The sequence below is a fragment of the Narcine bancroftii genome, chromosome 1 (genome assembly GCF_036971445.1).
Source record: "Narcine bancroftii isolate sNarBan1 chromosome 1, sNarBan1.hap1, whole genome shotgun sequence".
NCBI lineage: Eukaryota > Metazoa > Chordata > Chondrichthyes > Torpediniformes > Narcinidae > Narcine > Narcine bancroftii.
In genome coordinates this window covers 206,237,873-206,250,841 of record NC_091469.1, presented here as the reverse complement: position 1 = coordinate 206,250,841, position 12,969 = coordinate 206,237,873, and the positions used below count along the sequence as shown (strand labels likewise).

General features: G+C 41.2%; 2 protein-coding genes across 3 annotated transcripts in view; one reads left to right on the top strand and one right to left on the bottom strand.

Moving 5' to 3' along the window:
• LOC138738694 (uncharacterized) overlaps positions 1–1,019 on the bottom strand; it is a 16,172-nt gene extending 15,153 nt beyond the window's left edge. The window contains exon 1 of one of the 2 annotated variants that reach the window (XM_069889417.1): positions 913–1,019. In XM_069889417.1, the coding sequence (XP_069745518.1) occupies positions 913–1,002 (90 nt within the window). In that variant the 5' untranslated portion in view covers positions 1,003–1,019. Of the gene's footprint in view, positions 1–92; positions 182–912 lie in introns of those variants that run through there. The other variant, XM_069889427.1, reaches the window with a different exon arrangement.
• Positions 432–12,969, top strand: rpl28 (ribosomal protein L28). Its single transcript, XM_069889448.1, has 5 exons — positions 432–529; positions 797–885; positions 2,037–2,160; positions 9,773–9,891; positions 12,824–12,969. The coding sequence occupies exons 2-5, from the start codon at positions 805–807 to the stop codon at positions 12,911–12,913; spliced, it is 414 nt and encodes a 137-aa protein (XP_069745549.1). The 5' UTR covers positions 432–529; positions 797–804; the 3' UTR covers positions 12,914–12,969.

Below are 12,969 nucleotides of genomic sequence, written 5' to 3'. Positions count from 1 at the left end.
GCTCATCCCCCTCCTCTCCACCTTCCCTCCCTCTCTACCCCCTCCCCTCCCCTCCAGCCTCCTTCTCCCTAGAACCCGGCCTGGTTACCCGCCTCCACGACGGGAACTCTCTCCTAACGCCGCCGGCCCCGGGAAGGTGCACAAGCCGATGTTCACTCCCGACTCCGACCGACGCAACAGCGACACCTACCCGTTGCGCTCGCTCGCCGCACGACACCGACCCATGACGTCACGGGAGCAACGTGTAGCGTCGATCCCAGTGCGTGTTATTCGTATCCCTCCGCCTTCGAAACTACATAGTTCCCCGCTAAATGTCAACTGAATGAACGGACAAAGCGCCTTCCGACAGAATTGGTCATTTAGCGGAAGAACCTTTGAAATGTCTTTCTTATTAAACATGGAGGAATGCCAGGATGGTGTGACTATAACAATCTTGCCCAGGCGGTGAGGCGGACGGCGGAGGACACGCGGGTCATAAGGCGCCTCGCGCACCGGCTTCGCTCTTTCTGCTCGTGCGCTGGCGAAAGAGGTAATGGCCGAGGAGGGGAGGGAAAGAGGGACCGGGGGGGTAGGGGGACCGGGGGGGTAGGGGGACTGGCGACCGGGGAAGGCAGGGGAACGGGCGGCGGGAGCAGGCCCGGGACCGGGCCCGGGGGTGGGTTTGAGGGACGGGCGGCGGGCGCAGGCCTGGGGAGAGGGCGGACATTGGGCCTATGTTGGGGTTTGAGGGCCGGATGTGGGGTCGGGGCGGTGCTTGGGGCCGGACCATGATCCGATCCCGTCTGTGTCCGCACAGGCCGCGGAATGTCGTCCCACCTACAATGGATGATCATCCGCAACTGCTCCAGCTTCCTCATCAAACGGAACAAGCAAACGTACAGTACGGTGAGTACAAGGACACCCCTACCCCACCTCGCACCTTGATCCTTCTCCGCCTCCCGGGCCCCTCGATCCCACACCAGGAGGCCCTGGGACCCTCTTCCCCACTCGGGACCGTTCCATCCGCCTGTGCAGCGAGTTCCCCCACACCCCTGGGCCACGTGGTCTATCTGACCAAGTTGCCTCTGAGCGACTTCCCTTCAATCCTTTTGTACCTACCTAAATGGTTTTTAAACAGCAGAATCGACCCCACTTCTTCCTCTGGCAGCTTGTTCCACATACCCATTACGTGCTCCTTAGGTTTTTTCCCCCCCCCCCTTATCTTAGAATCTCCTAACTTTGGGGGGTGGGGGGTGGTGGTGGTGGTGGAGGGGAGAAATAACCAACAATTCATCTTATCTTGTCTGTCATGATTTTGAGAACCATTTTGTGAACATTTAAAAAAATATATTAACAAATATATTTCCTCTTTGCTGAAGGGATTGAATAACAATCCATTTTCCACTTTTCACTTTATCCCCTTATCCTTCTATACACTCCATGGAGAAAAGTCCTAACTTCTACTTATTTCTTGAAGAAGGGCTCAGTCCTGAAACATCAGCAATAAATCCTTGTCTCCTATTGATGTTGAAAAAGACCGTCTGAGTTCCTCCAGTGTTTCGGTGTGTTTTTACCTCAATTCTCTGTTTAATACAAGCCCTCCAGTCCTGGCAATGGATCTTTTCTTTCAAGAGTTGAGCAATTAGAACTGCATATGACACTCCATGTGGTCCCAACTCCTGTATTCAATGAAGGCAGACATGTCAAACATCTTCAACCTTTCAGGGAACTATATACCTGTATCCTAGGTCAATTTTCAAGAACGCTCCAGGGCCCTATCATTTGCTATATTTTTGATGTCTTTCAGCTTCGTTCTCATCTGCAGTTTTCCACAATAATTATACAAGCGTCTTTTATTGGCTTATTTGGTTGATTTTGCTTCTAGAGTCCTTATTATCAACCAAAATGTTTTGGCACTTTGCCCTTAATTTAAACTATTTAATGAATCTATTTGTTATTGAATCCCTGACTTTACTGTTTTAACTGCATTCAAATTGATGACAATTTTTGCAGAGTTTTACACTAATGTTTTATTCTACCCTTGACATTTAATACAGGAGCCATACAACCTGAAGGCCAGAAATTCCTTCCGTTACAATGGCCTCATTCACCGTAAAACAGTGGGTGTAGAGCCAGCAGCTGATGGCAAAGGAGTGGTTATAGTCCTCAAAAAGCGAGCAGGTACCAGACCTTGTTTTCAAATTTCATGTTTTGTCTTTCTTTTGATTAATTGTGATAGCAGAGCTTGACTACTACATTCATTTTTGGCCACATAATAGGAAAGATGTGACTGCATCTTTTAAGATGATGTTGCCAGGACCAGAATATTCAAATTGATGACAGATTAGATAAAATCAATATTTCCTTCAGTAGAGGCCTCAAACCACATTCATGGCTTTAAAATAATATGTTTGCAAGGTATGGAAGGGTTCTGGAATTTGTAATGCAAGTCTGATGAAGGCTGAAGCACTAATCATATTTAAACCATACTTGATTGTATTTAAAGAGCCTTGGCTAGCAGCACCAGAATCACAAGAAGTAAGTTTGCATGGGTCGCTGGAAATCAAGAAAGCAAATAAGAGCAGGGAGGTTCTTCAGCAACTGTACAGGGATCTGAGGGTCCGCCTGGAGCATTAGGCTCACTCCTGGCCTCCTTACTTCAGAAGGCATATACTGGCTTTGGAGGCAGTGCAGTGGAGTTTACCAGGTTGATTCCAGAGATTTGGTTATCTTATGAGGAGATGTTGAATCAACTGGGACTTTAGTCATTGTAGTTTAGAAAAATGAGGGGAGATTTTGTAGAAGTCCTAAAATCCAGACTGCTCAGGGATTGGGTCGGTCTAGATTTTCTGGATTCTTGGGCAGTGCTTTTAAAATTCAAATTTAAGCAGAATAAACAGGTAAATTTTGATAGTTCATTAGCAAGATTTTTTCATATAAAATACATATTTTTGTTTGGCATTTCTGCAACTTCTGCATGATCGCTTGTTGCCACACACAAAAGCCAAGAGTTTTCGAGAAGTCTGGATTCTTGGGTGGTCCAGATTTCTGGTGTCCAGGTTTTCAGACTTTTACTGAATAGTTAAGAAAGTAGCAGGGAGATGGCAAGAGACACTAGAATTGGAGGCGTGGCCTCAAGAACTCTATTTGAATTTAAAACCGATTGAGAATGAACTGCTCCCAGAGAGTTGCAAAGCAGTGTAGGTGGCATCAATAACTATTCTAGACGTTTTTGAATAATATAGGAATTAGGGGTTATGGGGAGCAGGCAATAGGTGGATCTGAGTCTACAGCCAGATCAACCATCATCTCATTGAATGGGAAAGCAGGCTCATGCTTGGCCGATGGCTGACTCTTTTATTATGGAGCCCCTGGGAGATGGGTTTAGATTGACCAGAGCATACGCTATCAGTCAGATGTACAAAAGCACACATAACTAATTTACACTCATTCAATACTCTGCTGTGGTGTCCTTTTTTATTTTGGCTCTGCATTGTGCATGTTTGTTCCTCCATACTTTAACTGTGGAAGAATGGCCATGTGTTTTAAAAGCGCTTCACTCCTATCTTATCGGAGTGGCCTTCTCCTATGCAGGTTTCTTACCCAGGCTGGAGGGGTCTGCCTCTCCTACTAGGTCGGTCCATACTGCCCAGACCGGGCCGAGGCTGCCGCTGCTTTCCCTGTGTCCGGACTGGGGCCGCCGCTGCCTACCCTCTGCCGGGGCCGCCGCTGCTTTCCCTGTGCCCGGACTGGGGCTGCCCACTCCTACGACCCAAGGACCTCGCTGCCACGTCCCAGCTTGCTTGGCCACGGCAAACGAACCATGGGTGTAAAGGGTGGGGCCAGTACTGCGCGCACTGCACTCCACCTAAAAGCTCCTTTGCGCAGGCCCGAGGACAGGTCCACGTCCTCCCCCTCCACGTCCTTTTCGGCTCCGAATCATGGGTCCTCTACTGGCATCACCTACGGCTCCTAGAACGCTTCCACCAGCGTTGTCTCCGCTCCATCCTCAACATTCATTGGAGTGACTTCATCCCTAACATCGAAGTACTCGAGATGGCAGAGGCCGACAGCATCGAATCCACGCTGCTGAAGATCCAACTGCGCTGGGTTGGTCACGTCTCCAGAATGGAGGACCATTGCCTTCCCAAGATCGTGTTATATGGCGAGCTCTCCACTGGCCACCGTGACAGGTGCTCCAAAGAAGAGGTACAAGGACTGCCTAAAGAAATCTCTTGGTGCCTGCCACATTGACCTCTGCCAGTGGGCTGATATCGCCTCAAACCGTGCATCTTGGTGCCTCACAGTTCGGCGGGCAGCAACCTCCTTTGAAGAAGACCGCAGAGCCCACCTCACTGACAAAAGACAAAGGAGGAAAAACCCAACCCCAACCAACCAATTTTCCGCTGCAACCGTGTCTGCCTGTCCCGCATCGGACTTGTCAGCCACAAACGAGTCTGCGGCTGACATGGACATTTACCCCCTCCATAAATCTTCGTCCGCGAAGCCAAGCCAAAGACTCCTATCTTATCAATGTCAGATGACCCCATGAGTCTGGGTCTCTGATTTGCTGTTCTTGGCTTTCTTCTTATGGGCTTATATAGAACTTTCTATGCTAGCTCTTTAACTTAAGTGTGGCTGAACATTGATGCTTGTTCTTTTTTTTTAATTTTTTATATTTCACACTATAAACCATATTGACCAAGATACATACAGACACTTCTTCTTAAATATATAGTGTCGGTTTTTTTCCCCCCCTCCATCCTTTCCCCATTTATTTGAAGTTCAATCTATAAGATACATTAAATCCATTAAACAATGTTGTTACCATTGTTGTATTCTCAAGTTGTCTTCTAATTTCCAGGTTGACATAATACATTTTTTTGCTACAGCTAGGGCTATCATAAATCTTTTTTTGCGCTCCATCCAAATCGAGTCCAAATTCTTTGTTTCTTATATTACTTAGGAGGAAGATCTCTGGGTTTTTTGGTATATTGCTTTTTGGTATATTGCTTTTTGTGATTTTATTTAATATCTGGTTTAGATCTTCCCAAAATTTTTCCACTATCTCACATGTCCAAATTGCATGAATTGTTGTTCCCGTTTCCTTTTTTACAGCGAAATCATCTGTCTGATACTGTTGGGTCCCATTTATTTAACTTTTGAGGTGTGATGTATAGCCTGCGTATCCAGTTATATTGTATCATGTGTAACCTTGTGTTTATTGTATTTCTCATAGTTCCGGAGCATAGCTTCTCCCATGTTTCATTCTTTATCTTTATGTTTAGATCTTGTTCCCATTTTTGTTTAGGTTCTCCTTTTCTTGCAGTTTGATGTACATGTTTGTTACAAATTTTTTTAATTATCATTGTGTCTGTAATCACATATTCAAAATTGCTTCCTTCTGGTAACCTCAGACTGTTTCCCAATTTGTCCTTCAAGTAGGTTTTCAGTTGGTAGTATGCAAACATTGTATCGTGAGTTATATTATATTTATCCTTCATTTGTTCAAAGGATAATAATTTATTTCCTGAAAAATAATTTTCTATTCTTTTGATCCCTTTTCTCTCTCATTCTCTAAAGGAAAAGTTATCTATTGTGAAAGGGATTAGCTGATTTTGCGTCAATATTAGTTTTGGTAGTTGGTAACTTGTTTTATTCCTTTCTACATGAATCTTCTTCCAAATGTTGAGCAGATGATGCAATACCAGTGTATTCCTACGTTGCACCAATTTTCATCCCATTTATATAGTATATGTTCAGATATCTTCTCCCCTATTTTATCTACTCCAATCTGGTTTTTCCCTTGTTTGATAAAAATCTGATAGGTATCTTAATTGTGCGGCTCTAATAATTCTTAAAGTTTGGTAGTTGTAAGCCTCCTTGTTTGTACCATTCTGTTAATTTATCTAGTGCTATCCTCGGTTTCCCCCCTTTCCATAAGAATTTCCTTATTATTTTCTTTAACTCCTTGAAGAAGTTCTCTGTTTGGTGTATTGGTAATGACTGAAATAGGTATTGTATCCTTGGGAAAATATTCATTTTAATACAGTTTATCCTTCCTATCAGTGTTAGTGGTAAGTCTTTCCAATGCTCTAAGTCGTCTTGTAATTTTTTCATTAATGGATGGTAATTGAGTTTATATAGATGGCCGAGGTTTTTATTTAGTTGTATACCTAGGTATCGCATTGCTTGTGTTTGCCATCTAAATGGCGATTCTTTCTTAAACTTTGTGAAATCCGCATTATTCATTGGCATTGCTTCACTTTTATTTGCGTTGATCTTGTACCCCGATACTTCTCCATATTCCTTCAATTTCCTATGTAATTCTTTTATTGATATTTCTGGTTCTGTTAAGTATATTATAACATCATCTGCAAATAGACTGATTTTATACTCCTCTTTTATTTTTATCCCTCTTATTTTATTTTCTGTTCTTATCAGTTCTGCTAGTGGTTCTATAGCTAATGCGAACAGTGAGGGAGATAGTGGGCATCCCTGCCTTGTTGATCTGCTTAAGTCAAATTGTTTTGATATATATCCATTTACTGTCACTTTCGCCAATGGCCCCTTATATAATGCTTTAATCCTATTAATACATTTCTCTGGTAGGCTGAATTTTTGTAATACTTTGAATAAATAATTCCATTCTACTCTGTCAAAGGCCTTCTCTGCATCTAAAGCAACCGCTACTGATGGAGTTTTATTTCCTTCTAATGCATGAATTAAGTTAATAAATTTACAGATATTGTCTGTTGTTCGTCTTTTTTTAATAAATCCAGTTTGGTCTAGATTTACTATTTTGGTACATAGTCGGCCAATCAATTTGCTAATAGTTTAGCTATTATCTTATAATCTGTATTAAGTAGAGATATTGGTCTATATGACGCTGGTGCAAGTGGATCTTTCCCTGTCTTTGGTATTACTATAATTATTGCTGTTTTGCATGAATCTGGTATGCTTTGTGTTTTATCAATCTGGTTGATTACTTCCAGGAGGGGAGGAATTAATAAGTCTTTAAATGTTTTATAGAATTCTATTGGGAATCCATCCTCTCCTGGTGTTTTATTGTTCGGTAGTTTTTTTAATATCTCCTATAATTCTTCTATTTCAAATGTTTTTATTAATTTATTTTGCTCCTCTTTGTAATTTCTGTAGTTCAATTTTAGTTAGAAATTCATCTATTTTCTCTTCTTTCGTTTTCAGTTTGATATAGTTGCTCGTAGAATTCCCTGAAGTTTTCATTGATCTCCGTTGGATTATATGCAGAATTTTGTGCGTTTTTTTTCTCCTAGCTCATAATATTTCTGTTTTGTCTTCATTATGTTCTTCTCCACCTTGTATGTTTGTAGTGTTTCATATTTTTTTTATCTGCCAATTCTCTTCTTTTAGTTGTATCTTCCTTTATTGCTAATTCTTTTTCTATATTTGATGTTTCCCGATTGTAGTCCTTCTTCATCTTAGTTACATAATTTATTATTTGCCCTCTGATGAACGCTTTCATTGCGTCCCATAGTATAAACTTATCTTTCACTGATTCCGTATTTATTTCAAAGTACATTTTAATTTGTCGTTCAATTAATTCTCTAAAATCCTGTCTTTTAAGTAGCAGGGAGTTTAATCTCCATCTATGCCCTCTAGCTCTATTGCCAATAACAGGGGTGAGTGGTCCGATAATAGTCTAGCTTTATATTCCGCTTTCCTAACTCTCCCTTGAATGTGGACTGATAACAGGAATAGGTCTATCCTTGAGTAGGTTTTATGTCTACCTGAATAATATGAATATTCCTTTTCCTTTGGGTGTTGTTTCCTCCATATATCCAAAAGTTGCATTTCTTGCATCGATTTAATTATAAATTTGGTTACTTTGTTCTTTCTGTTAGTTTTTTTTCCAGTTTTATCCATGTTTGAGTCCAAATTAAGGTTAAAATCCCCTCCTATTAGTATGTTCCCTTGCGTATCTGCTATCTTCAAAAAGATATCTTGCATAAATTTTTGATCTTCTTCATTAGGTGAATATACATTGAGTAAATTCCAAAATTTTGAATATATCTGACATTTTATCATTACATATCTCCCTGCTGGATCTATTATTTCGTCTTCTATTTTGATTGGTACATTTTTATTGATTAATATAGCTACTCCTCTGGCTTTTGAATTATATGATGCTGCTGTTACATGTCCTATCCAATCTCTCTTTAATTTCTTGTGTTCCACTTCAGTTAGATGTGTTTCTTGTACGAATGCTATATCAATTTTTTCTTTTTTCAGTAAATTTAAGTTTCTTCCTTTTGATTTGCGAATCCGCTCGCAAGCATCAACTGATTTCGCAGTGACTGTTATTCTTCTCCACCCAGCCCCCCCCAGAAAAGATTTTAATCTTCATATATAACGGTCACTCTCTTAATTCCCTCCTTACTTCCCTTCTTCCCCTTCTTAGTTCTTACCTAAACTCTATTTTTTAATATACACACACGTGTGTATATATATATATATATACATATGTGTATATATGTATATACACACACACACACACATATATATATATACATACATGCACACATACATATAGTTTGTTGTCAATTTTGTTCTTGTTACATCTCTTCATCTGTCTGTTTTGTAGTTGTTCTGCAAATTTTCGTGCTTCTTCCGGATCCGAGAATAGTTTGCTTTACTGCCCCGGAATAACTATTTTAAGTACCGCTGGGTATTTTAACATAAATTTATAACGTTTTTTCCATAGGGTCGTTTTTGCTGCATTGAACTCCTTCCTCTTCTTCAGGAGTTCAAAACTTGTATCTGGATAGAAAAAAAATTTTTGACCCTTGTATTCCAGTGGTTTTTTTGTCTTCTCTTATTTTTTTCATTGTCTTCTCCAATATATTTTCTCTTGTTGTATATCTTAGGAATTTTACTAGAATGGATCTTGGTTTTTGTTGTGGTTTAGGGGCTAATGTTCTGTGTGCCCTTTCTATTTCGATTTCTTCCTGTAGTTCTGGTCTTCCTAGGACCCTGGGGATCCATTCTTTTATAAATTCTCTCATATTCTTGCCTTCTTCATCTTCCTTAAGGCCCACTATCTTTATTTTGTTTCTTCTATTATAATTTTCCATTATATCTATCTTCTGAGCTAACAGCTCTTGTGTCACTTTAACTTTTTTATCAGATTCTTCTAATTTCTTTTTTAAGTCATCTACTTCCATTTCTATGGCTGTTTCTCGTTCTTCCACCATGTCCACTCTTTTTCCTATATCTGTCATGATCATCTCTAATCTATTCACTTTTTATTCTTCTTTTTATTTCACTGAATTCTTGTGACTGCCATTCTTTTACTGTTTCCATATATTCTTTAAGAAATATATATATCCATGTACTGTCCCTTCCCTTCATCTTCCATTTCTCTGTGTTCTCCCTCCTCTTCTGAGTCCACTCCAGGATCTGTGTCCTTTACCTCTGTCTCTTCTGGTTTTCTTGTTGGGTTGTTTATTTTATTTTGTTGGGTATTTTTGTTCTTCTTATTTTTATTAAAAGTGTCTTGGTGTTGGTCTTCTTCCTCTGGGTTGGTCATCTGTTGTTTCTTTGATTTCTTATTTATCGCTGCCATTTTCTCCACAGTTTCACTTTCACTTTGTAATGGTTTTTATGTTTGTGCCTTTGTTTTTTCTCTTTTTTTAAAAACTTTTCTGGAGAGGGCTGGAGTTCCCCTTCTGGCCACTACTCCATCACGTGACTCCCCTTGATGCTTGTTCTTCATGTTCAGTTCACTAAATGGTTTTATATGTTTATGATTTAGGTCAAAGGAAACCAGCAACGTGCTATGAAAGGATCACCATCAATAAGAATGGTCGTGCTACCCTGAACAGTCTGCGTCACATCATCAGTAAGAACAACTATCGGAAGGATCTCCGCATGGTATGAGAATTTGTTGTTAGCTTGGACGTGAGCTGCTGCCCTAATGGTGAACAGTTCAATGGCTTATTGTCATTTTTTTTTCTCCAACTAAGAATGAGAGGTTTGTACTGTTGCATATTCCCTAGATTACTGGCACTAGTTGTGTGCCTGTCCTGTACTATTGTCCCTTCCTGTAAGTTATGATTTGTGTTGTGGTTCAGTGACAACACACTGTTTGAGGTGGGAATTTGCATTCTTCCTTTGTTCCCTATATCATCCAAAAGATTATTGAGTGAGAACTGATTTTTTTTTAAACTTGCAAAGAGGCTATCATTACACTGGTTTGGCATCCAGCCTCTCCCTTTAATTTTTGGGTGTAGAGCAGTTTTGAGTTGCTGGATCAAAAAAAAAATCTGCTGGAGGAACTCCTTGGGTCAGGCAGCCGTTCTGGGAGTAAAATGAATGGTTCATGTTTTGAGTCAGAACCCTTCATGAGCTGAAATGTTAACCATTTATTTTTGCCCACTCTGCAGACTTGCCTCCAGTTTTGAGAATGCCACTTACCAGTAAGTTTTCATTACAGTTCATCTCCTGTATGGCATCCATATCTACCCAATGAATCTGTCATGTGTCTGCATCTGCTGAATCATTCTCCAACCTTTCAGTGCTTTTGTCATTGTCAGACAATACAGGATGGACCCTGAGTCTATGTCAACTATCATTAGTCATTTTACATTAATCCAATATTACAATGGCTTATTTTGTTCTCCCACATTCTCATCAACTCCCCTAGTATTCTTCCTTTCATTGACACAGGGCAGTTTGCAGATGCCAGTTCATATAGTTGGCAATAAGTTTCACAATGTTACCAGGATTTGGGTATGAAGGAGGGGTTAGATAGGCTGGGACTTTTCTCCATGTAATGTGAGATATTGAGGGATGACCTTGTAGAGATATAAAATAATTAGGAGTATAGATAAGATGATTGGTCAGTCTTTTACCCAGGAGTCGAAAATTGGAGGGGTTGGGTTTAAGGTGAGAGGAGAAAGATTTAAAAGGGCTCAGAGGGACCTCTTTCTCACACACTGATTGGTATAAGGAACAAGCTGCCAGAGGAAGTGGAAGAGGTGGGTGCAATTGTAAGATTTAAAATGCATCAGAATCAGAATTTATTGTCATGAACATGTTGTAAAATTTATTTTGCAGCAACATAAGTGCAAACGTTTATATAAACAGGTATGCGCTGCTAAATGTCCACGATACGTCCTGTGAAATTATGTGATGTGGATGTTGTGCGATATGGGATACTGTAAACTTTTTATTTGTCAGTAGGGATCAGAGGGCAGGGCAGTGGGATCATTGGGCTGTGGGAAGAGAGTGGGCCAGTCACATCAGTTTAGGTATAAACAATTTCCTATAGCTTGCAATCACTTTCTAAATTGCTGTGGATTTGCTTGTGGTAACTAAATAATTATGGGACCACAGGCGTATATGCAGTTGTAATTTGCACAGCGCATACTTGTAAATAAAAATAGTGCAAAAAAAATCTCAAAGTAGGGCAGTGTCTAGTTCATTCAGGAATCTGATGGCGGAGGGTAAGAAGCTGTCCTTGTGCCGCTGAGTGCCTATTTTCAGGCTCCTGAACCTTTTCCTTGATGGATAGAGGCTGCTTTTTTAAGACACCACCTCTTGCAGATATCCTCAATGTAGTAAAGACTGGTACCTGTGATGTTGCAGGCTGAGTTAACAACCCTTGAGTTTCTTGTCCTGAGCATTACTGTGCCAGACAGAATGTTCTCCACTGTACACCTGTAGAAATTTGAGACTTCAGTGATGTACTGAATCTCCTCAAACTCCTCACAAACTATCGCTGCTGATGAGCTGCCTTCATGAGTGAATCAACATGGAGGCTCCAGCACATACTTTGAAATGTTGACACCCAGGAATTGGAAATTTTTGACCTTCTCCATTCCTGACCCCACTATGAGGGCTGGATCGTGTTCCCCTGAATTCTTCCTGAAGTCCACGGTCACCTCCTTGGTTTTGGAAGGCAAGATTGTTGTGACACCACTCAACGAGTTGATTATCTCCCACCAGTCCACTTTTTCATTGCTATCTGATTCTGCAACAACACTGGTGTCATTGGCAAATTTGTAGAGAGCATTTGAATTGTGCCTGGCCAGTCATGGGTGTAAAGCAGTAGGCTAAATAGGTGACCTAAGGTGAGCCTATGTTGATCGTCAGTGAGAAAAAGACAGTTTCCAATTTGTATTGACTGTCGACTTCCAAAGAGAAAGTCAACAATCCCGTTGCAGAGGCCCAGGGTTTGGAGCTTGTTGACCAGCACTGAGGGAATATTGGTGTTGAAGGCTGAGATGTAGTCTATGAAGAGGAACCATATGTATGAGTTGCTGCTTTCTCGGTGATCTAGAGCTGAGTTGAGAGCCAGTGAGTGTGTCTGCTGTGGAGCGATTATGAATTGATGTGGGTCCAGTCCTTAACTTAGGTACATGTTAATGCTGAACATGACCGACCAACCTCAAAATATTTAATCACAGTAGGAGTTGGTGCTACTGGACGATAGTCGTTGAGGCAGCTCACTCTGCTCTTCTTGGGCACATGAAGCCCTTTTGAAGCAGGTGGGAATCTCTGACTGTGGCAATGAGAGATCTCATGGTACACCTAAGTTGCCAAACCCAGGCAAACAGGAGCTCATGTAGGCAACATGATCAGCACAGACAACTGGAGCTAAATGGCCTGTTTCCATGCTATAAAACTGATGCCACCACTAAATATGGGAGGAGACCAGAGCACCCGGGGGAAATCCCCATTTCGGGAGAGCACACAGTCCGGGTCAGCCTCAAATCAGGAATCTGAAAGGTGCAGTAGCAGCTCAGTAGTAGATAAATGCAAGTGTTCAGTTGAGCTAATGATTTGATTTGATGTTTTGCAGCCTGCACTCCGTCGTGCCAGCGCCATCCTGAAGAGCCAGAAACCCGTTGTAGTCAAAAAGAAACGCACCAGGGCGACCAAGAATGCATGAACTTGTAAAGACGTGTGTATACAGTTCATGGCAATAAAGGATACCTGAGTGGCTTA

Excerpts from the sequence above, each read along its gene's own strand:
- rpl28 (XM_069889448.1), top strand. The coding sequence starts at position 805 with ATGTCGTCCCACCTACAATGGATGATCATCCGCAACTGCTCCAGCTTC. Across the intron at positions 2,161-9,772 it reads AGTCCTCAAAAAGCGAGCAG|GTCAAAGGAAACCAGCAACG; the intron begins GTACCAGACCTT and ends TTTATGATTTAG. Across the intron at positions 9,892-12,823 it reads ATCGGAAGGATCTCCGCATG|CCTGCACTCCGTCGTGCCAG; the intron begins GTATGAGAATTT and ends GATGTTTTGCAG.